The sequence below is a fragment of the Calonectris borealis genome, unplaced genomic scaffold (genome assembly GCF_964195595.1).
Source record: "Calonectris borealis unplaced genomic scaffold, bCalBor7.hap1.2 HAP1_SCAFFOLD_35, whole genome shotgun sequence".
In the NCBI taxonomy this organism is placed as follows: Eukaryota; Metazoa; Chordata; class Aves; order Procellariiformes; family Procellariidae; genus Calonectris; species Calonectris borealis.
In genome coordinates this window covers 827023-851344 of record NW_027441451.1, presented here as the reverse complement: position 1 = coordinate 851344, position 24322 = coordinate 827023, and the positions used below count along the sequence as shown (strand labels likewise).

Below are 24322 nucleotides of genomic sequence, written 5' to 3'. Positions count from 1 at the left end.
GAAATGCAATCCAGAACAACCTCTGGGACATGTTATTCATCCAAAGCGAAGCTAACCAGCCTTTCCCTCCCCAGTTCATCCTCTGGGACTCTTTGAAACAGGCATGCAACTTTTGCTTTTGCCAGTCGTCAGGGAGTCCCCCCAGTCTCCATGACCTGTCAAAGATGATGGAGACTGGCCTCGCTCTGACATCATCTTGCTCTCTCAGCACCCTTGGATGCAGCCCCTCCATTCTCATGGTAACATCTGAGGTTGCTCAATAAGCCAGGACTTGATTCCTATCCAGCCCTGACTGTTCCCCTCCAGAGTCCTGCCTCGAGGCACAGAGGCCTGGGAGACCTTGCTGGTGAAGACTGAGGCACAGAGGACATCGAGTATCTCAGCTCCATCCACACCTGCTTTACTCAATGAAGCAGTGGCCACACATATTCTTCTTGACCTGTCCCTGAAGTAGTCACAGCTCATCGTGGTGCCCTTGAAATCCCATTCAAGTTTCAACTGAGTTTTGATATGGACCATTGCCGAGCTTGGAGGATGCTGTCCTTGAAGACCAGCTGTACTGAGCTCTGCTGCCCTTCGGTGCTGCTGACCATTGGATCCCCACTAAAACTCCCCGGAACAGGCCAAAGTCTTCTCCTCGATGTCCACCATGTGCAGTCCTTAACTCTCCTTCTGCACGCCCCTCGGGAGCTGGGACTCCACTATTTCAGTGTCACAATGGTCAAGGCTTACATCGACCTTCACATCCCTGACCAGCTCTGTACTGCTTGTGAGTCTCAAATCCGGGTTTGGATTGCCCTTGTTGGCCCATCTGGCAGCTGTGCTGAGAAGTGGTTCCCCAGACATAAACCGCCTGGACTGTTTGCATCCTGCTGTGTTCCCCTTCCAGAAAATGCCAAGGCCATTCAAGTCCCCCATGAGAGCCAGGCTTCTGCAGCCAGAGACTTCCTTGGGGTGCTTAGAAAAGACTATGCCAACTTCCCCACCCTGACTGTGGGTTCCTTATCTCCAACCACGATGTCACCTTTACTGGCCTCTCCTCTGACCCACACTCACAAGGGTTCACCCAACATCTCACTGGCCCCATGAACGACCTCCAGACATCCAAACAACTTCTTCACTTTGAGGGAACCCCACTCCTGAGCCTTCCAGCCTGTCTCTCTTGAAAAGCCTCTACCCAGCCATTGCAGCACCCCAAGCTGTGTCACTTGTCCCACCATGCCATGGCACTTCCTCCATGCATGTCAAAAAGCACAGGCCCAAGCTCGTCCTGGCTGTGCCCCTGGCTGAGGGCATCAGTGCACATTTGGGCTGTAGCACTGCAGGTACAGCCCCAGGCCAAGCTCTCACTTGTATTAGGCTGGGACCAAGTGTCCCAGCCCCTCTGTGTGCAAAGGCTTTGCTTCACAGCAGAGACATGCCGGGGTGGAGAGCAGGTGGAAACATAAAACTGAACCTGGGTGCCAAGAGAGTGAGCAAACCCTGCTGTCCCCAAGGGCAGAGAGGACCAGGGCTGGGAAGGGCAACCCTGGCAAGACATGGGTTTGCTGTCAGTGGGGTCTCTGCTGTCCCCGAGGGCCTTTGGTGGAGGTGAAGCTGATCTCCAGGAATGACAAGGTGCTCCTGACAGGCCCACTGTGACAACTGTTGGTCTGGTCCTTGACTGTGTTCTCCAGGGGGTGAGGGAAGGTTGGTGGAGAGAAAAACCAGAAGTCTGAAGGTGTAGGCACACGCGTGGTGACCCTGGTGTGATGGGCTTCCTCTTCATGGAGTGCCCTACCTCTACTGGAGAGAGAAGGGACGGACCTTGCCACGCTGCAGGGGTGGCAATCAGTTTCTGGCCCAAAGGCCCTGGATCTGTCGCAATGCTGTCTGGGTGTCTGTCACACCCTTGCTCTGCATGGGGATGGCTTTCCTGTGTAGGACCATCGCTGTCCCTGCCAACTGCATGTCGCTGTGTGTGAGAGCCTTGGCACCTCACCTACCATTACAGGCCTGTAACTGGCCTTACATGGAATAACTGCCCTGAAGTGGATTGGGCAATGCGAGAATGTTCAGGACACCACCGCCATTAGAGCCAATGGAGATCTAGTCAACCTGGCGGATGGGAAAGACAGAGGAGAACTGAGCTCTCCCTGTGGTACATGACTCCACCAGATGAATCCCTGCGTAGGCTGCCCAGAACATAAAGAAGAGAGACAGCTCCATCATCCTAAATGTGGGCATCTGATGCCATTTCCACTGGCCAAAGAGATTCACCTCCAGCCTCCAAGAAGGTGCCCCCAGATGCTGCCCTGTCTCTCAGCATTGCTCCACTAGAGCTTGCAGCTAGCTCCAGGTATCTTGGACCATCTCTGGCACTCCAAATGCCCCCAGGTCTTTGCATGTGACCACGTCAGCCCTGGCCTCCATCTCCATTAATTAGCAGGGAGCTGAGAGAAGGAGCTGACATGCAGGTGTCTGCTGTGTGCACACCTGAGCTGAGGCCAGAGGAATCCCACCTCCTGTGGGCTTGTGCTGTGCGTGGGGGGCAGCTGAGCCCACTTCTAGCCCCAGGGCCACAACCATGGAATGGGGGCTGAATCCCTTCCCTCGGCAGTGCTAAATGAGATCCTTCCCTGTCCCTGTCCGGGTGTCCTGTCTACAGATGGGCCAATGAAAAGGTGATTCCTGGAGCTGACTCTTCTTCAGATGGGAGAAATGCCCCTGCTGGAAAGAAGTGTCTCTCCGCAGCTGAGGGAGGGACCATGAGTGATGGCTTCAGGCTGTTCCCAGCAGGTTCCCTGGAGGCGCAGGGACACGTGGAGGGAGCCCCGAGGGGGCAGAGCAAGTGGTGCCTTGGGCTGGTCCTCTGCTGCTGAGCTGGGCTGGGCTCCTGGGATGGAGGGAGCTCCTGGCAAGCGGGCAGCGCTGCAGAGAGACAGCTCTGCCCAGGAGCAGGGCTGGGGGCACTGCCTGCAGGCACCGAGAGGAGACCTGCAAGGCTGAGAGAGCTTAAAGGCAGATGGGAGTGGGAGGATGCTGAGAGCTCACTGGGGGAGAATCTTCACAGCCCTCTACGTGGTAAGTCTCTGGGTGCGGGGCAATGCAGCTTCAGTTCCTGGAGGGATCTCCGAAAACTGGTACATCTGACAGTTTATTGGTTCTGTCAGGAGGACTCACTCAGTTTCTGTAATGTAGAGGAGGAGGAGGTGCTCCAGAGCAGGGCTTCCCTGCTGCACGGTCAGAGGGAGAGGGCATGAGGGCTGCCTTCTGCTGGGGGGGACTGCAGGGGTGTGCAGGCAGGGGTGCCCAGGGCTGTCCTTGTGAGCCGGGTCCCTGCACCCCAGGGGCTGTGTGCTGGGGCAGGGACTCTGCCGCCTGCCAGGGTCAGCACTCAGCCTGCCCGGGGAGCTCCCCACGGCGCTGTGGGGAGAAGCTGTGGGTGGAAGGAGCGAGCCCCAGCAGGGCAGGGTCCTTCTGCTGTCGAGAGGGTGCTGCCTGGGTCAGCCCTGCTCACATCTTCAGATCACTACAGGACTTTCCCAGAAGACTTTTGAAGAAGCACAGCAAAGCAGGGGCTACCTGAAAAGCAAGTATCCTGTTCTTTCTACCTTGTACTCTGGGTTGCCTGGGTGGGCAATGGGACATAGAAATTAATGTCTCATGTCAAGAGGAGGCACTGAATTTCCAAATCTGTTACTCTTGGAAGTGAATAAAGCAGGGAGTATGAGAAATCAACACACCGTGGCTTACAGACAGCAGCAGTACAACTTCTCCAGGCTCATCAGGGTTGGTCTGATGATCCCATCAGAGCCTGCATGGACATTGTGCAGTGCCCTGCTGCCAGGAGGGGTCTGCAAGCAGAGCTGAGCACACAGCGGGTGGGATGGGGTCTGTGAGCACCGACAGGGAGGAGAGGTGGGGACAGGGAACCAGCTCTCGGCAGGGACAGCTCCAGGCAGCAGAGACCTGGGCAGGGGGTGGGAGGAAGCTGCAAACAAGCACCGGGGTAGGCTCCGTTAAGGCAGCTCTCATTCGGTCCTTCACTGTGGATGTCTTCTGGGCATTGTCTGCTGGGCAATGAGCTGACTCTCCCTTTAGGACATCCCATCTTCAGGACCCCTGACCCTCTGCTTTGCCTGTCCTGCTGGGCTTGCGAGCTGCCCTCCAGAAAGGCACAGCTCTCCTGTAGGATCCCAGGGAGGGCTGAGCTTTCCCTTGGAGGTCAGTACTCTCCGCTCAGGGTCCTTTGCTTCTCTTGTGAGGGACGGTGTCCTTCTCCATCACAACTCCACCTCTGGGGTGGGGAAGAGAAGAGTGTGCAGATCTGCCCTCTGCAACAGTGCTCCCCTGCTTTCATCAGAGCCCAGTGGTTAGGTTTGTATTTTTTTAATGAGTAATTTGTGTGTGAAGTCATCTTTGAGGCAGCACAAGGGAAAGAGCAGGGCAGCTGGGTAACAGACTGATGGACACTGCAGCTCACCTGACTGCACTAAGCCACAGAGAGCTGAGCCCTTTTGCCTCTCCTGTCTCAAGACTCTTCACATTTTCAGTCATAGAAATGAGCATTTCTACCCCTAAAAAGAACACTCAGCAGATGTGATGGTGGAAAATAAAAAACAGAGACAAAATTCTTATAAGGACACGCTAAGTCTCTCTTCTGCAGCCCACGCTCTTGAGAGTCATGAGTGCAGATACTGATCTTTTCCATTAAGGGCGGATGACATCTGACATCCCTTGGGAACATCGGAGCTGTCACAAACCAGCTGCCAGGTACCCACTGCAGCAGAGAAAAGCTGGCTCCTTGGCCGTGGACAGAGGTCCTGCTCCTCACAGCACACTCAGCCAGCACAAACCAGAGAAGGAAATGCGTTTCAATTTTAGGGGGGGTGGATTTCTATGAAAAAAGGAGTGGCTTTGCTTGGAGAAGTCTGTCATACTTTTTCCTTGTCTCTTCCAGTTTTGAACAGTACCCCTATGCCAAGAAACAGCAAATGTCCAACGGCAGCTCCATCACCCAGTTCCTCCTCCTGGCCTTCGCAGACACGCGGGAGCTGCAGCTCTTGCACTTCTGGCTCTTCCTGGGCATCTACCTGGCTGCCCTCCTGGGCAACGGCCTCATCATCACCGCCATAGCCTGCGACCAGCGCCTGCACACCCCCATGTACTTCTTCCTCCACAACCTCTCCCTCCTCGACCTGGGCTCCATCTCCACCACTCTTCCCAAAGCCATGGCCAATTCCCTCTGGGACACCAGGGACATCTCCTACGCAGGATGTGCTGCACAGCTCTTTCTGTTTGTCTTTTTCATTTCAGCAGAGTATTGTCTTCTCACTGTCATGGCCTACGACCGCTACGTTGCCATCTGCCACCCCCTGCAGTACGGGACCCTCCTGGGCAACAGAGCTTGTGTCCACATGGCAGCAGCTGCCTGGGCCAGTGGGTTTCTCACTGCTCTCCTGCACACGGCCAATACATTTTCACTACCCCTCTGCCACGGCAATGCTGTGGACCAGTTCTTCTGTGAAATCCCCCAGATCCTCAAGCTCTCCTGCTCACACTCCTACCTCAGGGAGGTTGGGCTTCTTGTGGTTAGTGCCTGTTTAGGATTTGGGTGTTTTGTTTTCATTGTGGTGTCCTATGTGGAGATCTTCAGGGCCGTGCTGAGGATCCCCTCTGAGCAGGGACGGCACAAAGCCTTTTCCACATGCCTCCCTCACCTGGCTGTGGTCTCCCTCTTTGTCAGCACTGGCATATTTGCATACCTAAAGCCCCCCTCCATCTCCTCCCCATCCCTGGACCTGGTGGTGGCAGTGCTGTACTCAGTGGTGCCTCCAGCAGTGAACCCCCTCATCTACAGCATGAGGAACCAGGAGCTCAAGGATGCCCTAAGGAAACTGGCCCAGTGGACGCTGTTTCACCGACAATAACCTGCCTCCCCTTCTCTGCACATTCCCCAGAGTTTATCTTAGGCCACGAGTCTGATTTTTTCTCTTGTGATAATCCTGCTTATATATAATTTTCTGGGTTTATACTCCTTGTCTTGCGGCTTGATCCTGTGACTCTTGCCCAACACTGTGTCAGATGTGGCATGCCCAATAGCAGCTCTTCAATAAAAGGGGATCTCCCAGGTGCAGCACCTGAAGGCTGGGCTCTTCCCTGAGAGTTGCTTCCAAATAAATATCCAAGGAATTGATATTTTAAAAAGTCTGTTCTCCTTTTTATTCTCAGTGTTTTGGGATTAAGCTCACGGTACCATTGGGTTCCACTGGACCAAACGGTCTGGATTTAAGAGCTCTCTTCTTGGTGTCCAATGGCAGGGGAGATGGTCCATGAGCTCCCATTATCTTCTCACATTTCTTCATGGATGACAAGACTGATGGCACATACCAGAGTCTCTGGAAATGACTTTGGAGGGGTGAGGAGAGGAGAGGATTGGGACCCACCCCGGGCCCTGGGCTTGGAATGAATGGAGACTCAGAAGGTGAAACACCCTCCAAGGTGAAGTCCCCCAAAAGGAAAGCACCAAATCGACGTATCCCTGGACAAGGACTCTGCAGTGCCATGGGAGTGAGTGGGGACCCAGCAGGCAGAGGGAGGGGAGACTGGAGAGATGCAGGAGGTGCCGGAGGAGGCCCAGGGCCAGGACTGTCGTGCTGTCGTGGGGAGTGGGGCAGGTGGGAGCAGAGGAGGGGGCAAATTCAGTCAGGGTTGGGCATCACCTGCAATATGAAATCAGGAGAGCCAGCGAGTGAGTAGCCTCCATTTCCTCGTGTCCTTGGGGCCAGCACAATCCCTGGGGCTGATGGGGAGGCTGACCTTCCCATTCAGTTCCATTCACTGCTTCCCATCGGCAGGCAGATATTCAGCCATCTTGGCAAGAGAAACGCCACCATTCCGAACATTCCTCCCTTTCTTCTTCTTCCCCCCAGCTTTTAATTGCTGAACATGTCATATCATATGGAACATCCCTTTAGTCACGTGGGGTCAGCTGTCCCAGCTGTGTCCCCTCCCAACTTCTGTGCACCCCCAGCCTACTCGCTGGTGGGGTGGGGTGAGGAGCAGAAAAGGCCTTGACCCTGTGTAAGCCCTGCTCAGCAGAACGAAAACAGCCCTGGGTTATCAACACTGTCTTCAGCACAAATCCAAACCACAGCCCCATACTGGCTACTGTGGAGAAAATTAACTCTATCCCAGCCAAAAGCAGCACATCGCTCAGCCCCCAGCATGATGTGCAGGTGTGGCTGGATCACAGGCTGTCCTCCCCCAGGGACATTCTCAGCAGCACCTTGTCCTTCGTGGAGATCAGCCCCACCTCTGGCACAGGCCCCACGGTGCTGCAGAGTCACCTGGGACAGCAAACCCCTCTCCTGACGGGGCTGCACAGCCCTCGCCTCTTTCTCTCTGGCCTTGGGCTCTGCAGCTTTTGCTCTCGGGGTGGCAACCTCATCCACCATTCTGTTGCCACCTGCCACCCACTCCAGCATGCCTCTGCTGGGAAGCAAAGCCTTCCCACACACGGGGGCCCATCTCTGGGTACCAGGTTTGCATGGGACAAGTCTGCCCTTGGCCCTGGTGCCCCATCGGAGGGGCTGCAGCCCAAATGGGCACCAAAGCCCACAGCCTGGGCCACAGAGAGCAGGAGCCGTGTGTGCCATCACAGAGCTGTGACTTCAGTGTAACAAGAGCTGAGGTGGGGAAGGACAGCTCCCACGGCTTTTGTGGTGGGTGGAGATACAATATTTTGAGGAGAGACAAACAGGGAAGACGAGAAGTGGGGGCTGCCTTGTGTGACGTCAGGGCAGTGCAGGTGCATGGAGCTCCTCTACGGCACAGGGAACAGGTGAGGTGAGAGCTTGTGTGGGGGTCAGACGAGAGGCCAGAAAAGATGACACTGCGGTAGGAGTTACTTCTGGTTTGTGTCTGGCCAGCAACAAAACACCCAGAATCACTTGCTCACTCCCCCACTACAACCCCAGGGGGACAGGGGAGAGAATCGGAAGTGCAGAAGCGAGAAAACTCAGGAGTCAAGACAAAGAGGGTTTAATAGGTTAAACAAAAGCTGTGTGTGCAGGAAAAGCAAAATGGGGAATTCATTCACACTTCCCATCGGCCAGCAGATGTTTAGCCACTGCCAGGAAAGCATCATGTGTGTCAGTTACTTGGGAAGACAAATGCCATGACCACAAATGTCCCCCCTTCCTCCGTCTTTCCTTGCGGTTCTTTTGTTGAGCATGACATCATTTGGTACAGAATATTGCTTTGGTCCGTTGGGGTCAGCTTTCCCAGCTGTGCCTCTGCCAACCTCTTGCGTACCCCCAGCCTACTTGCTGAGGGGGCAGAGTGTGAGAAGGAGAAAACCTTCAGGCTCTGCAGGGACTGCTCAGCAGTAGCCAAAACCCTGGTGTGTTACCAGCGCTGGTTTAGTAACAAACCCAAAGCAGATCACCATACGGTCTGCTATGGAGAGAATTAACTGCATCCCAGCCAGACCCAGGACAGAGTTACAGGTCATAGAGTCAGGGTGAGGAATGAACTAAGTCTTGTTTAAATGACCTGAGGAAATCTGTGGATCACAGACCCTGGCTCTTATGGGGGACTCGGTCTCCCTGGTGTTCACTGGTCAAGTGAGACAGCAGGATGCAAACAGTCCAGGAGGTTTCTTGTGGAGGTTCTGGAAAAGTTCTTAGCACAGCTGCCAAACGGGGCACCCAGTCTGATGTTCACCTGGAGCTGGTACTCCCAAAGGAGGAAGAGCTGCTCAGGGATGTGAGGACCAGTGTCTGCCTTGGCTGTAGTGACCATGAAATTGCGATCTCTCAGATCCCCAGGGAGGTGGGGAAGGAGAGAAGCAGAGAGCAGATCCTGCACATCAGGGCATGAGAACTTGACCTATTGAGGACACTGGCAGGTGGGAACCCATGGAGGCACTGTCAGGGCCCTAGAGCAGCCTCACTTGGGCCTCCACTGCATCTCTGCCCATGGGCCCAGGAGACCACTGAAGCCCAGGCCTGAGGTTCAGCCCCAGCTTCATCTAAGCTGTAGGTGTTCGGGTCTCCAGACACAGCCAGAGACACAGCCTTGCCTGGCCATGGACCTTGTTGGTTCGGACTTGCAGAGGCACTCCCCAGCTTGAGTCTTTATGGGGTGTCCAATGAAATGACACCATCGCCCTCCAGGTGCCAGACCCCGGCTCATTCACAGAGGCCTAGGGCCTTTCTGCTGCCTTTCCTCCCATCACTTGGTCAGGTTTTGGGAGGAGAGGAGGGAAAAGCAGGTGAGGTTTCTGGGTGCCAAGGATTGAGATGGGGGAGCAGAGCCCTCACATGTGAATCGATCTAAAGGCTATGCTAGTTCACAAGTGTTCTCTTCAGCTCCTTTCTCGGAGGCCTTAAATCTTCAGCAGGAACCTGGAAATGCTGAGATCCCTCCACCTCCCTCTCTTTTAGCAATTAAGTTGATAGTACCCAAGTCAGAGGCTTTGTTTAAATTCTGTTTAGAGCCTAAAGCACTGTCTTGGCAGGGCTCCTCTTTACACACTCCAGGACACTGCTGGCCACCTTTGTCACCAGCTCACACTACTGGGTTTTGTTTTGCCTTCTGTCCCCAGCACCACCAGGGCCTTTTCTGCAGAGCTGCTCCCTCTGCCACTGCAGGCTGTCAGTCTATCGCAGGTGCAGGACCTGGCCTTTTTCCTTTGTCTATCTCATGAAGTTCCTGAGAGGACAGTGGATACAGGTGTTAAACTGCACAGGGCTCTGGAAAGTCCCCTGTGCCACCTCACCAAACCCCAGTACGTCCCCTGGCCTCCAGGTAGAGCATGGCCCCTTCACCCTGCTCTCTCAGCCTCATCATCCAACTGGTGGGTTACCCATCTGTTTGTCTCCCTCTCCAGACTGGAATGGCCTGACTTGGGTACAAGAATATTGAGGGAGACCATGCCAAAAGTCTTGCTGAAGTGGAGGTCAACGACATCAACTGTTGTCCCCTCATGCACAAATGCAGCTACTTCATCATGAAGGCAACCCGGTTGGCGAGGCATGATTTACCCTTGGTAAGTCCATGGCGATGCTCTTCTCTTTCAGGTGCCCAGAAGTGTCACCCAGGAGCACTCATTCAATGGCTCACCCCCCACCAAAGTGAGCTTGTGCAGCCTGTGGTTCCCTGGGTTGCACTTTTGGCCACTTTCAAAGATGAGTGCAACTCTTGCTTGTCCTCACTCACAAGAGACCTCTACCAATCCAATGACCTTTCAAAAGGGATATTCCAAAGAAATATTGGTCTTGCCCTGTAACTTCATTACCACTGTTCTTCCTCTTATACGGTGTATTCAGTTTCTCTAATCTTTCATATAATTTCACCTGTCCTCATACAATGACCATTTCTGATGTCGTCTTTGCAGATGCAGACTCTCTAGACAAAGGCCCATTCCATTATTTGCGAATTTTCTCATTTGTTCATTCAGATAACTCTCACCTACTCAGGGACTTAAAAGCTTGCCTGTCCTTCAGTAGTCTCATTGGCTCTTTAGCCAATTCTTTAATTATGGTTGTATCTAACTTTTTTGTATCTATCTCAAACATTTCTCATAAGATTATCCCTTGTAGAAAGGCAACTTCATTAGAGACAGCTTGTACTTAGCATATGGTTGAGGAGTGTGTTTTATTGTTTATGAAACTTTATCAAGCTTGGCTTTTCTTTGCTTGCAAATAGAAAATATTCTTACGTGGCCTGTGTGCAGCCAGTTCTCTGAGGAGAGCAGGTGGGAGTTGGTGCCATGGAGCTGTAACACCCAGCTGCAGAGATCAGTGGAGAAGTCTGATGCAAGGAAGAGTGATGTAAGTCCCAGATGGCCAATGAGAGAAATGGTGAGGTTTGGGAGGTGAGGAGCAAAGTTCTGCATACAGAGTCACACCTCAAGGGACTGCTTCTCCTGCCTGTCCAGACCTCCTGAGGAGACACCCTGGATCACTAGCTCTTGGAGGATGTTTCCATCACTTCTTCTCTAAACTGAAGAGTAAATTTAAATTAAAAAATATTTTTTTTAGGTGCACTTTGAAACCTTCCTCTTTAACTACACTTTGAAATTACTCCAATTAGCTGTACAAGCTTGGAAGACCTAAAGAAAACTACAGGAAGAGAAAGAGCTCCTTAAGGCTTTCTGTATTTTAATGAGACCCATGGTGTATTTGGTGCTGAGTCCTTGAAGCTCCCATGATGAGAGGAGAAAGAACAAACCTCTCAAGAAGTTAAAGTCAGAAGTAAAACTCAAAGTACCTTGAAGTATTAATGGGTCCCACCGAGGGCCATTACTGACAAAGCCTCCCCATGGCCTCGTTAGAGCAGATCATTGGAGGCCATGCTTGCAGGTAGGCAAAGGCACTGTGCAGGTGGCTGTAATGCTGAGAAAACCCTTGGTTTATTTTAGGAAGCAGAAAGGCCAAGCCCTCACCCCCAGGCCCTGGGAAGGCAGATCCTGTCCCTCACGCGTGGCTCAGGGCTCTTCTTGGGGGCAGTTGGATGTGAGGGTGAGCCATGCCAAGGGTAGGAAAATTCTATGGTACCTCCCGGCCTCCCAAAGAAGGGGCAAGAAGGAAGAATTGAAGTCCAGAGCCTCAAAAGAAAGTTCCTCCTTGGAGGCCTTGGTGGCAGAGGCAACTGCCTTAGCCAAGGGGACACAGACCTCGCTTTTGATGGGCCTGTCAGCCCTGCTAGTGGTCTAGGCCATCTCTGCTGCAGGCTGTCCTACACTGTCCCATGCCTGCACCTCTTGCCCTTCAGGCTGTAGACACCCATCTTGCTTTCCCACCTAGCTCTCACCCCAGCATTTCTAGACCTTCACTCATGTCTCTCCACCCATAGCTGGCTTTTCCTTGAAACACAAAGCCATGGGCTGATCCAGACTCCCTCTGGGTGACCTCTTACACCACAAGGCTACCCTTTGAGTGAGAGTTCTTTTTCCTCACATCCAGTCTGAACATTCCAAGCTGTGCTTTGTGGAGGTTTCCTTCTCTTCCCACTACCAAGGTTGCCTTCCCTTTGCACTGCCAAGAAAAGCTCCATCATCTCGGAAACCACCCTTCAAGTAGTTGACGGCCACTACTAGAGAGCCCTGAGCCTCTACTTCACCAGGCTAAAGAACCCCAGGTCTCTCAGCCTCTCCACAGAGGCCCCAAACCACATCCTGGCAGATGTCCTCTGGGGCCACTCCAATTCGTCCCTATTCCACCAGACCAGGGAGGCCCTGGTTTTCCATTTCTTCTATCTAAGAAGAAATTCTGTTCTGTTCTGTTCTGTTCTATTCTATTCTTTTCTATTCCTTTCCATTCCTTTCCATTCCATTCTGTTCCATTCCATTCCGTTTTCCTCTCTCCCAGAAGAGATGGGAAGGCTGTCATTAGGTCTCCCCAAAGCCTTCTCCTCTCCTGCCTTTGCACCTTTGCAGCAAAGGCAGACAACAGCACCCTGGCCTGCATTAGGCAGAGCACTGCCAGCAGGTGGCTGGAGGTGATCCTTCCTCTCCACTCAGCCCTGCTACAAGTTGTCTTGCTGACTTCCTCAAGGGTTTCTACATCCCCACCTCACTCCCACTGCAGCCAAAGCTGCCCTCCACATCTTCCACCAGCTTCTTGTGAGAAACAAGTCCAGGAGAGCATCCCCCCATGGCAGATCAGGGATCACCTTCCACCTTCCCTCTGACTGAGGCCTTCTAGCAGAGGTCCATGGCCTTCAAAGTCCCCAGTGACTACCAAGTCCTAAAATTTTGTCTCTTCCTCCAGCTTTCTAAAAGAGACCTCATCCTCTTCCTAACCTTCCTCAGGCGGTTCGGTGATCCCGACCATAAGAGCATTGTACATGGAGGAGTTAGTGATCCCCCTAACAGTAAACCTGAAAAGACCCTGGCCTGCATGTGCCACGCTGTGCTGGGCTCCACGTACAGCTTGGTCTTCAGGCTGTGTTGTGCTGAGCATATCCCTGGGTCACAGGAGAAACTTGACTGCAACAGAGGAATCTGCAGGAAGCTCCCACCTGGTACTGGTGATGAGGCCAACTGCATGTCCTTACCTTTACCAAACACTGCAGCAACAAATTTGCATGTGAACATCACTTCTTAGGGCAGGAGAAAGGACGACTAGAGCTTGTTTCCCTGTTAGAAAACATGGAAAGAGATCACAGGGGCAGATTCCACAGATGGAAGCTGCACAACTTTCTGCCCCACTGTCAAAGGCTCTGGCATCTGAAGGAACCTAATATTGCCTCCATGATCTGCTCTTTGTTTATGGTGTTTCTCTAACAAATGGCATTTTAAACACCACCTCACAGCGTCTGCGTGCCTTTCTTAGTGGGGACATAACAAACCAGAACCTCCAGGTACAAAACAGCCACCAAGTCACGTGCCTGCTGCTGGCTCTCAGGTTCTCAGCAGAAGGGAATGTCAGAGCCAACACCCCAGCCCTGTGCCTGCTGATGGCCAATCACTCAAGGAGATTGGAGACTAAGGGGGCCTCACACTCTCCTTCACGGCCATGTGCCTCCTGCTGGCCAATGAGCTCCTCAGACACAATTGATAACATAATAACATCCCAACCCACCAGCCTCCTTGTGGCCTATCAGCCCACTGGACAGAAGTGACCTCACCATGATCTCCCAAGCCGCGTGCCTGCTGCTGGCCTTTCAGCTTCTGGGATTGACCTGGCCAAGCCCTGTGCCTGCCCCTGTCCCCTCAGCTACTGAGGTGGAAAGGAAGTGACAACCCATACCCAACGCCTCTTCCCGGGTTGGCCTACCAGATAATTAGGGGGCGTGGGGGAAGCTGTGGGTAGAAGGAGTGACCCCTGGCAGGGCAGGGCAGGGTCCTTCTGCTGCCAGGAGGGTGCTGTGTGATACAGGGCTGCTCACAGCTCCACGTCACCCCCAGGGACACATCTGAGTGCAATCGTCCTCCAGCTGAAGGAGCTGCCAGCACCGGGCAGCTGAGCCCAGGACTGGTGGGCAGACTGGCCGTCCTCGCTCGGCACTAAGGGACAGTCCCTTTGCCTCTCAGCACCCGCAATGTTTCACGTGGAGTGCAACAGAAATGCCAACAATTTCTGCCTTAAAAACACTCCTCAGGTGTGGTGGGGCAACTAGAACAGAACAAACCCAACAAACCCCCCCAGCTCTGCTCTGCAGTCAGGTGCGTTGGGAGCAACAATGCTGCAAAGCTCTTTGATGCCCTGAGTGGTTTTAATCTGGGATCTCTCCTGTTTCCTATTTGCCTATTGCTGTAGGGCAGGACTGACTCCTGCAGAGCCCCCAGCAGAGCTCCCAGCTCCCTGGGCACCCTCAGCCAGCACCATCCAGACGTTATGGAAGCAACCTGCCAAAGGTCTTCCTGAAAGGGGACAGGCAGTTTGGGATGGAGGGCAGGGGGAGGTTCTATGAGAAATGAAGAAGATTTTGCTCAGAGAAGTCTCCCCTAAATTGCCACTGCCTTTTCCTCCTTGGACAGGTTCACATGCCCAGAGGGACCAAATGTCCAATGGCTGCTCCATCACCCAGTTCCTCCTCCTGGCCTTCGCAGACACGCGGGAGCTGCAGCTCTTGCACTTCTGGCTCTTCCTGGGCATCTACCTGGCTGCCCTCCTGGGCAACGGCCTCATCATCACCGCCATAGCCTGCGACCACCGCCTGCACACCCCCATGTACTTCTTCCTCCTCAACCTCTCCCTCCTCGACCTGGGCTCCATCTCCACCACTGTTCCCAAAGCCATGGCCAATTCCCTCTGGGACACCAGGGACATCTCCTACGCAGGATGTGCTGCACAGCTCTTTTTCTTTATCTGAGCTACTCTGACATCACGCAAGGCAGCCCCCACTCTTCATCTTCCCCATCGGTCTCTCCTAAAGATGTTCTATCTCCATTACCACAAAAGCCGTGGGAGCTGTCCTTCCCCACCTCAGCTCTTATTCCACCCAAGTCACAGCTCTGTGATGGCACCCGGGGCTCCTGCTCTCTGTGCCCCAGGCTGGGGGCTTTGGTGCCCATTTGGGCTGCGGCCCCTCCGATGGGGCACCAGGGCCAAGGGCAGACTTGTCCCATGCAAAGCTGGTCCCCAGAGATGGGACTCCGTGTGTGGAAAGGCTTTGCTTCCCAGCAGAGGCATGCTGGAGTGGGTGGCAGGTGGCAACAGAATGGTGGATGAGGTTGCCACCCCGAGAGCAAAAGCTGCAGAGCCCAAGGCCAGAGAGAAAGAGGCGAGGGCTGTGCAGCCCCGTCAGGAGAGGGGTTTGCTGTCCCAGGTGACTCTGCAGCACCGTGGGGCCTGTGCCAGAGGTGGGGCTGATCTCCACGAAGGACAAGGTGCTGCTGAGAATGTCCCTGGGGGAGGACAGCCTGTGATCCAGCCACACTCTGGACATCATGCTGGGGGCTGAGCGGTGTGCTGGTTTTGGCTAGGACAGAGTTAATTTTCTCCACAGTAGCCAGTATGGGGCTGTGGTTTGGATTTGTGCTGAAGACAGTGTTGATAACCCAGGGCTGTTTTTGTTCCTGCTGAGCAGGGCTTACACAGGGTCAAGGCCTTTTCTGCTCCTCACCCCACCCCACCAGCGAGCAGGCTGGGGGTGCACAAGGAGTTGGGAGGGGACACAGCTGGGAAAGCTGACCCCAATTGACCAAAGGGGTGTTCCACACCATATGATGTCATGTTCAGCAATTAGAAGCTGGGGGAAGAAGAAGAAAGGGGGGGATGTTTGGAGTGGTAGCGTTTGTCTTGCCAGGTAACCATTATGCATAATGGAGCCCTGCTTTCCTGGACATGGCTGAACATCTGCCTGCCGATGGGAAGTAGTGAATGGGAACTGAATTGGAAGGTCAGCCTCCCCATCAGCCCCAGGGATGGTGCTGGCCCCAAGGACACGAGGAAATGGAGGCTACTCACTTGCTGGCTCTCCTGAATTCATATTGCAGGTAATGCCCAGCCCTGACTGAATTTGCCCCCTCCTCTGCTCCCACCTGCCCCACTCCCCACGACAGCACAACAGTCCTGGCCCTGGGCCTCCTCCGGCAGCTCCTGCATCTCTCCAGTCTCCCCTCCCTCTGCCTGCTGGCTCCCCACTCACTCCCATGGCACTGCAGAGTCCTTGTCCATGGATACGTCGATTTGGTGCTTTACTTTTGGGGGACTTCACCTTTGAGGGTGTTTCACCTTCTGAGTCTCCATTCATTGCAACCCCAGGGCACGGGGTGAGTCCCCATCCTCTCCTCTCCTCACCCCTCCAAATTCATTTCCAGAGACTCTGGTATGTGCCATCAGTCTTGTCATCCATGAAGGAACCTGAGGAGATAATGGGAGCTCATGGACCATCTCCCCTGCCATTAGACACCAAGAAGAGAGCTCTTAAACCCAGACCATTTGGGCCAGAGGTTCCGTGAGCTTAACCCCAAACTATTGAGAACAAAAGGAGAACAGACTTTTTAAAAGATCAATACCTTGGACATTTATTTGCAAGCAGCTTTGGAGGAAGAGCCCAGCCTTCAGGCACTGCACCTGGGAGATCCCCTTTCATTGAAGAGCTGCTATTGGACAGGCCACATCTGACACAGTGTTGGGCAAGAGTCAGACACAACAGGATGAAGCTTCAACACAAGCAATATAAAGCCAGAAAATATATATAAGTAGGATTATCACAAGAGAAAAAAACAGACTCGTGGCCTAAGATTAACTCTGGGGAATGTGCAGAGAAGGGGAGGCAGGTTATTGTCGGTGAAACAGCGTCCACTGGGCCAGTTTCCATAGGGCATCCTTGAGCTCCTGGTTCCTCATGCTGTAGATGAAGGGGTTCACTGCTGGAGGCACCACCGAGTACAGCACTGCCACCACCAGATCCAGGGATGGGGAGGAGATGGAGGGGGGCTTCAGGTAGGCAAATATGATGGTGCTGAGAAAGAGGGAGACCACGGCGAGGTGAGGGAGGCACGTGGAAAAGGCTTTGTGCCGTCCCTGCTCAGAGGGGATCCTCAGCACGGCCCTGAAGATCTGCACGTAGGACACCACAATGAAAACAAAACACCCGAACACTAAACAGGCACTAACCACAAGAAGCCCAACCTCCCTGAGGTAGGAGTGTGAGCAGGAGAGCTTGAGGATCTGGGGGATTTCACAGAAGAACTGGTCCACAGCATTGCCGTGGCAGAGGGGTAGTGACAATGTATTGGCCGTGTGCAGGAGAGCAGTGAGAAACCCACTGGCCCAGGCAGCTGCTGCCATGTGGACACAAGCTCTGCTGCCCAGGAGGGTCCCGTAGTGCAGGGGGTTGCAGATGGCAACGTAGCGGTCGTAGGCCATGACAGTGAGAAGAAAATACTCTGCTGTGATCAAGAAGAGAAAGAAAAAGACCTGTGCAGCACATCCTGCGTAGGAGATGTCCCTGGTGTCCCAGAGGGAATTGGCCATGGCTTTGGGGAGAGTGGTGGAGATGGAGCCCAGGTCGAGGAGGGAGAGGTTGAGGAGGAAGAAGTACATGGGGGTGTGCAGGCGGTGGTCGCAGGCTATGACGGTGATGATGAGGCCGTTGCCCAGGAGGGCAGCCAGGTAGATGCCCAGGAAGAGCCAGAAGTGCAAGAGCTGCAGCTCCCGCGTGTCTGCGAAGGCCAGGAGGAGGAACTGGGTGATGGAGCTGCCGTTGGACATTTGGTCCCTCTGGGCATGGGGACCTGTTGGAGGAGGAAAACACAAGAAGTTAGGGGAGACTTCTCTGAGCAAAATCCAAGCCATTTCCCACAGCCCCTGCCCCTGCTGCACACCCCCCCTTTGCATTTTCCAGGAATCCTTCCTCAGCTGCGGGGCTGGAGCTCTGGTGGGTGCTGGCTGAATGTGGCGTGAGGAGCAGGGCCTCTGCCCGCTGGCTGCCGAGGAGTCAGCCCTGCTCTGCAGCAGTGGGTTCCTGGGAAGGGTGGGGGCAGGGGCCAGTGCTGGCGTTTGACTTGGTCAGATGGAACCGCTCCTAACGCAGAAGGGCCTGTCAGCACCTGCACTCCCCGTGCTGAGGAACTGAGGTGGCAGAAGGCACTGTGAGAGGCTTGGGGGTTTTGACAGCTCCCCCATCTCCCCTGGGGAGTGTTCTGGGATGTCAGGAACCCTCAGCATTTCTGTTGCACTCCAGGAGAACAGAGTGAGTCCTGCGAGGCAAGAGGATTGCCTGTGGCTCAGAGCGCAGTGAGGGGAGCTGGTCTGTCCCCCGGTCTTGTTCCCAGCTGCCTTGGGCTTGCACCTTCCTGAGATGGAGGGCGATCACATTCTTATGTTCTGTCATGCAGCCAGACACTGCTGAGAGCAGAGGGATCCAGTGCAGAGCACGAAATGTTCCACCCTTTCTCAAGGTCTCAGCACCCCACTTCTAGCCCAGGACACTCGTGGCTCATTTCACCAACCCCACAACATCGCCTCAGCCAGAGAGTCTCTGCGTTTCTCCGTGGGGCTTTCAGAGAACACAAGGGTGCTATGGGACAGCTTTGCATGCTGGCAGGCAGCTCACAGCTTGGAAGGACACCCCAAGGAGATAGCCAAGTGTCCGAATGTTGGCAGCTCAGGAAGAGACAATTGACTCACTCCCCAGCCCCACAGGCTGCGTTGCCCACAGCCCCTGGGGTTAGAGGAAAGCTGGGACACTTGTTCCCATCGACATGCCCGCACGAATGGACGAACAAGATCAGGGTGTGACTCTGCAGCTGAAATTCCCATCCCCAGGCAGTCTGGCAGCAAGAACAAGATAACTTTAAAACAGGCACAGGGAGAACGAAGGAAAAAGACAGCGAGGGTCTGGCTGAGCGAGGCAAGGGCCGAGGCAGCCGGGCACTCAGGACAGCGTTCCCCTCACCCAGCTGTGCAGCCACCTCCCAGGCAGTGATAATGCAGGACAGTTGCCCTCAGCCCCATTGCTGGTCAGTGGGAACTGGGGACGTGGCAGGAGGGATGCCCTTGGCCTCTTCTGCTGGTCTGCTGGACAGAGAGGTGACTCCCAGCCTAGACCCCATGGCCGGGAGGGCCGAGGGCTGTGCTGGGTGGCAGAGATGAAGGGGGTTGCTGAGGGAAGGCATCTCCACTGCAGGGGTGGCCGGGAGGTGCCCACATCTCCCCTGCAACAGGACTTCCATTAGCAGGTCCTTCCTTTGCTGCCCATCTCTCCTGCCTGGAGCTGTCCCTGCCAGGAGCTCTTGCTCTGGCCCCACGGCTCTTCCCTGCCAGTGCTCACAGACCCCATCTCAGCCCCTGGGTGCCCAGCGCTGCCCTGCAGCCTCTCCGTGTGCGCAGGAGGTAAGGAGCAGTTCCCACAACCCCTGATGAGACTGGAAAGGGGATGCTGGTGCTATCTGTAGCCCCCAGAGCTAGAAACTGAACACACAGACGCAGGAAAGCTCCTTATCCAAACAGTCATCCCTCCTTTGACCTTCCAATTGAAAAGTGCCCTTGGAAATGTCCCACTGCCCACCCAGCCAACCAAGATCAGAAACCTCCAAAGACAGACACCTTCCCTTTCAGGGAAGTCCATCTTGAAAAGTCCCCTCAGAAATGCCCGGGGCTGAGCTGGAGGTGTGAGCAGCCCTGACCCAGGCAGCACCCTCTCGACAGCAGGACCCTGCCCTGCTGGGGCTCGCTCCTTCCACCCACAGCTTCTCCCCACAGCGCCGTGGGGAGCTCCCCGGGCAGGCTGAGTGCTGAGCCTGGCAGGCGGCAGAGTCCCTGCCCCAGCACACAGCCCCTGGGGTGCAGGGACCCTGCTCGCAAGGACAGCCCTGGGCACCCCTGCCTGCACACCCCTGCAGTCCCCCCCAGCAGAAGGCAGCCCTCATGCCCTGTCCCTCTGATGGTGCAGCAGGGAAGCCCTGCTCTGCACCATGTCCTCCTCCTCCACACCAGAGAAGGTGGGAGAGACCTCCTGAAATGTCCCACAGGCTGTGGCATGTGCCAGCTTTTGGAGATCTCTCCAGGCACTGCAGCTTCTTTGCCCTGCACCCAGAGACTTACCGTGTCAAGGGCTGTGAAGGTTTCTCCTCCCGTTCATTCTCAGCATCGTCCCAGCCCAGACTGCCTCTAACCTCTCTCTGCCTCGCTCCTCTCCCCTCGGTGCCTGCAGGCAGTGCCCCCAGCCCTGCTCCTGGGCAGAGCTGTCTCTCTGCAGCGCTGCCCGCTTGCCATGAGCTCCCTCCATCCCAGGAGCCCAGCCCAGCTCAGCAGCACAGGACCAGCCCAAGGCACCACTTGCTCTGCCCCCTCGGGGCTCCCTCCACGTGTCCCTGCGCCTCCAGGGAACCTGCTGGGAAAGAGACTCATGGAATAACTCGTGGTCCCTCTCTCACCTCTGCAGAGACGCTTCTTTCCAGCACTGTAATTTCTCCTATCAGACAGAGCTGGGCATGAGAATCGCCTTTTCTCTACTTCTGCCATGAGAAGGAAACCTGGACAGGGACAGATCTCCTTCACCCCTGCTGAGGGAAGGGAGTCAGCTGAGCCAATCGAGGCATCTGGTCCAGGGTCTGTAGTCCTGGGGCTGGCAGGGGACTCAGCTCTCACCTCTGGCTGCCACAGCCCCACAGGAGGTGGGATTCCTCTGGCCTCAGGGCAGGTGGGCACAAAAGAGGCCCCTGCTGCCTGGGAGCTGCTTGTCTCAGCTCCCCTGGTCATTCCTGGAGATGGAGGCCAGGAGTGAGCTGTTGAGACTCAACCACCTGGTGACATCTGAGGTGTCAGAGGTGGCCCAAGATACGTGCAGGTAACTGCAAGCTCTCATGGAGCAGTTCATAGAGACAGGGCAGCATCTGGAGGCCCCGTATTTGAGCTTAGTGGGGAATTCCTTTGGCCAACAGCAGATGCCCACATTTAGGACAACTGAACTTTTCCCTCCTCCTTACGTCCAGGACAGGCTCCTGAGAGTAGTCAGGGGACCAGGTGTCATCATTGCCTTAGCCATCAGCCATCTTCTCCATCAGCTGTATATACCAGATCGCCATTGCCTGCAATGGCAGATGTCTCATGGACATCCCCACATTGCCTGACCTAATTCAGGGCAGCTACTCAAGGGCCAGACACAGGCCTGTGGTGCCACAAGAGGTGCCAGGGCTCTCCAGCACAAGTGCATGTGGCTGGCAGGGACAGCACAGGCCCTACGGGAAAGGCACCCGCGTTCAGAGTGGGTGCGAGACAGACACTCCTGATGGCATGTCTGATTGAATCGGGGTCTGCTGGCCAGCGCCTGAATCCCACCACTGCAATGAGGCAGGCTCTGACCCATCTCCATCCAGTCGATGCAGGGCAGGTCATGACCAGGAAGCCCATCACACCGGCATCTCCACTCATTTGCCCACTCCCAAACTCTGCCAGTTCTTCTTAAAGCCGTCTTTTATTCACCTACTTGATGATACAACCAAGGAACCCTCCAAGGATTTTCACAGTGTTCCTGGATCACAGCATGTCCACACCCAAAGACATTTTCAGCAGCTTCTGTCCTTCCTGGAGATCAGCTTCACCTCCAGCACAGGCCCTCCCGGGGCTGCAGAGACACCACAGGCAGCAAAGCCCTCTCCTGCCGGGGCTGCAGAGCCCAGCCCAGCTTTCCTCTGGCCTTGGGGACAGAAGCCTTTCCTCCTTCTCTGTCTTCCCATTGCCATCTGCCGTCCCCTCCAGCAGGTCTCGGGTCTCAAGCAAAGCATTTGCACACGTTGGGTCTTGGGCACTTGGTACGGGCTTTGCCTGTGACAAGTGTGAGCTTGGCCCCAGGGCTACAGCTGAGGTGCTGCAGCCCAAACGTGCATCCATGCCCTCAGCCTGGGCACAGACCGGAGAAGCTGGAGTCCCATGTACCACGAGAGACTTTTGACATTGATGGACTCAATGGCGAGGGGTGGTGGGACAGCTCCCCGGGGTGCTGCCATGGTGCAGAGGGGCTTTTCAGGAGAGGCAGGCCGGGAAGATGGGGAGGGGGATGCCCTCCATCTGAGGCAGCTTGTCGTCTGTGTGGAGCTCCTCTATGGGACATGAAACAGGCTGGGTGAGCCCTTGTGGGTGAGGGTCAGAGGAGAGGCCTGTCAGTGTGACATCCTGGTGGGAGACCAAGCACCTGCAATCAGGGTAAGGAAGGGGACTAAGCCTTATCTAAGCAAGCCAGGGAAGTCTCCAGATCCACGACCCCAGGTCTGACTGGGGACTTGAATGACCCTGGCCCTCACTGGAAGGGGAGCTCAGCAGGATGCGTACTGTCCAGCAGGTTTCTGGGTGTCTTGGGACAACTTCTTTGCCCAGGTGCAAGGTAGGCCAACACAGGTGCTGCTCACCTGAACCCAGTCCTTGCAAAAGAGGGAGGGCTGATCAGGGATGTGAAAACGAGTGTGAGCCTGGGCTGCAGTGACCATGAAATAGTGGGGTCTCGGCTCCCCAGGGGAGTGAGGAAGGACTGCAGCAGAGGACAGATGCTGGGTCTCTAGAAGAGAAGGTTTTAGCCTCTTGAGGGGACTTTTGGTGGGAATCCCATAGGCAGCAGCACTCAAGGGCAGCAGAGCTCAGGACAGCTGGTCTTTCAGGACACCACCTTCAAGCACAAGAACTGTCCACACCAACACACAGGCAAACAACCAGCTACCTCAGGATGGAAAATTGGCTACAATGGGACCTCATCAAGAAGCACCACAGAAAAAAGAAAGCATCCCAGAGGTGGATGCAGGGGACCTCAAGGAGGAATTTAGAAATAGGGAAGGCTTTAGGGAAGCTAAAGCTTCCCAAGTGTCAGTCCCTGCAAGGGGTTCAAGGGCACCAAAAGGAGCTGCCGCTGCTTCAGGAACAGCTAAAGAAGAAACCAAGAGAATGATTGGCCACTGCTGAATTTAGTAACAGCAGGTGTGGATAGATCTGAGATTCTCTACATCCTTCTTGCCTTAGTCTCCTCCCGCAAGGTCTCCCAGGCCTTTGTGCCTTGAGGCAGGACTCTGGAGGAGAACAACCATGGGTGAATTTGGATTAAGTCAGGAGTTATTTGAGCAAACTCAATCCTTATTGGTCTATGGGACAGGAGGGGCGGCATCCAAGGGAGCTGCAAGGGCAGGCCGATGGCACAGTGAGGCCACTCTCCGTCATCTTTGAAAGGACATGGAGACTGGTGTCGCGAGTGAGTGGTTTAAGGCCGCTTAAGGATTGACCATCAAAGGTATTAGCAAAAAGTGGTTTTAATAGAAATTTATAAAAGTGTGACTTATCCGAATTCGATGGCAAGGTTCACCCTGTCACTTACTGCATGGGTGAAACAAACAAAAGAAAAATCGAGTTAGAATTGAGCTAGAATGATTTATACAGAGACAAAAGATGCAAAAGGGTAAGGGACACTCTCACGTTGAGTCACGAGATTCAGAGTAGACCTCCTTGCTTTCTAAACTCCTGATGGAGCTCAGGTGCAGCTGGATCCACTCCTAGTCCCATGCTTGGTCAACGGTTTACGTCTAAGGGATTAGATGTGTCTAGTAGCAGTCTAAGGTTCATTCACAGTTTTAAGGTGGATCACAAGATTTTAGCAGCACTTAATCATTGACTAATTGAACATTTACAAAGTGACTCAATAGAACTTACTGTAATCACAAGAGTGACTTAATTACAGATTACATTTGCTATTGGTTACCTAAATGAATTCACACACACAGAGATGCAAATATATACATATAGATGTATAAAGATATACCTGTTAAAAATTCGCCTTGAGTCCAATGAAATATTCATGTTAAATGTCTCGGCATTTCTCAACGGGTGAGGGGTTGAGCCTCGAGGAGTGAAGGGTTTCAGCCCAGGTCCCATTGTCAGCTTTGGGCGACAGTCTTCCGTCTTCAAGACCTGAACGTCCGAACTTGAGAGTTCGCGAGCTCTGAGTGGCATTCCACTCAGAGGGAGATGCTGGTTGCAGCCCGCTGCGGTCCAGGAGAGCTCAGCCTCACTTAGGACCACTGTTCATAGGGTCGCAAGATGATTGGCTTTAGTCATTCATAAATTTCCATCCGGGCCACAGTCCAAGGTGGTAGCTACTGGAATTCTCAAGATTCCAGTAACAATGGTACCGTTCCACTCAAGCTATGATTCAGATAGGGATGTCAGGGGATGACAAATTATCTCCGCTCTCATTCCCCACCTTGGCCAGGCAGCAGGAGTTCCTGGCTGGGTCAGTGCTGTTCCCCACCTTAGCCATGCAAGAGTTCCTCATACGGTCAAGGGACGCTTCACCGCCCAACTCATTCGATAAAGGCCAAGGCCTAAGGAGAGTTCCTGAGATCGGAGAGCGGCCCAGGAGAGGGCAGGGGGGAAATGCACCACCACAACTGGGGGAA

At 54.4% G+C, this 24322-nt stretch overlaps 2 protein-coding genes across 2 annotated transcripts; one reads left to right on the top strand and one right to left on the bottom strand.

Annotated features, from left to right (window-relative positions):
* Window positions 1-4976: 4976 nt before the first annotated feature.
* Window positions 4977-5912, top strand: LOC142076186 (olfactory receptor 14A16-like). The gene has a single exon (XM_075138565.1). The coding sequence runs from the start codon at window positions 4977-4979 to the stop codon at window positions 5910-5912; it is 936 nt and encodes a 311-aa protein (XP_074994666.1).
* A 10809-nt stretch (window positions 5913-16721) lies between these two features.
* Window positions 16722-17657, bottom strand: LOC142076185 (olfactory receptor 14J1-like). The gene has a single exon (XM_075138564.1). The coding sequence runs from the start codon at window positions 17655-17657 to the stop codon at window positions 16722-16724; it is 936 nt and encodes a 311-aa protein (XP_074994665.1).
* Between the last annotated feature and the right edge of the window lie 6665 nt (window positions 17658-24322).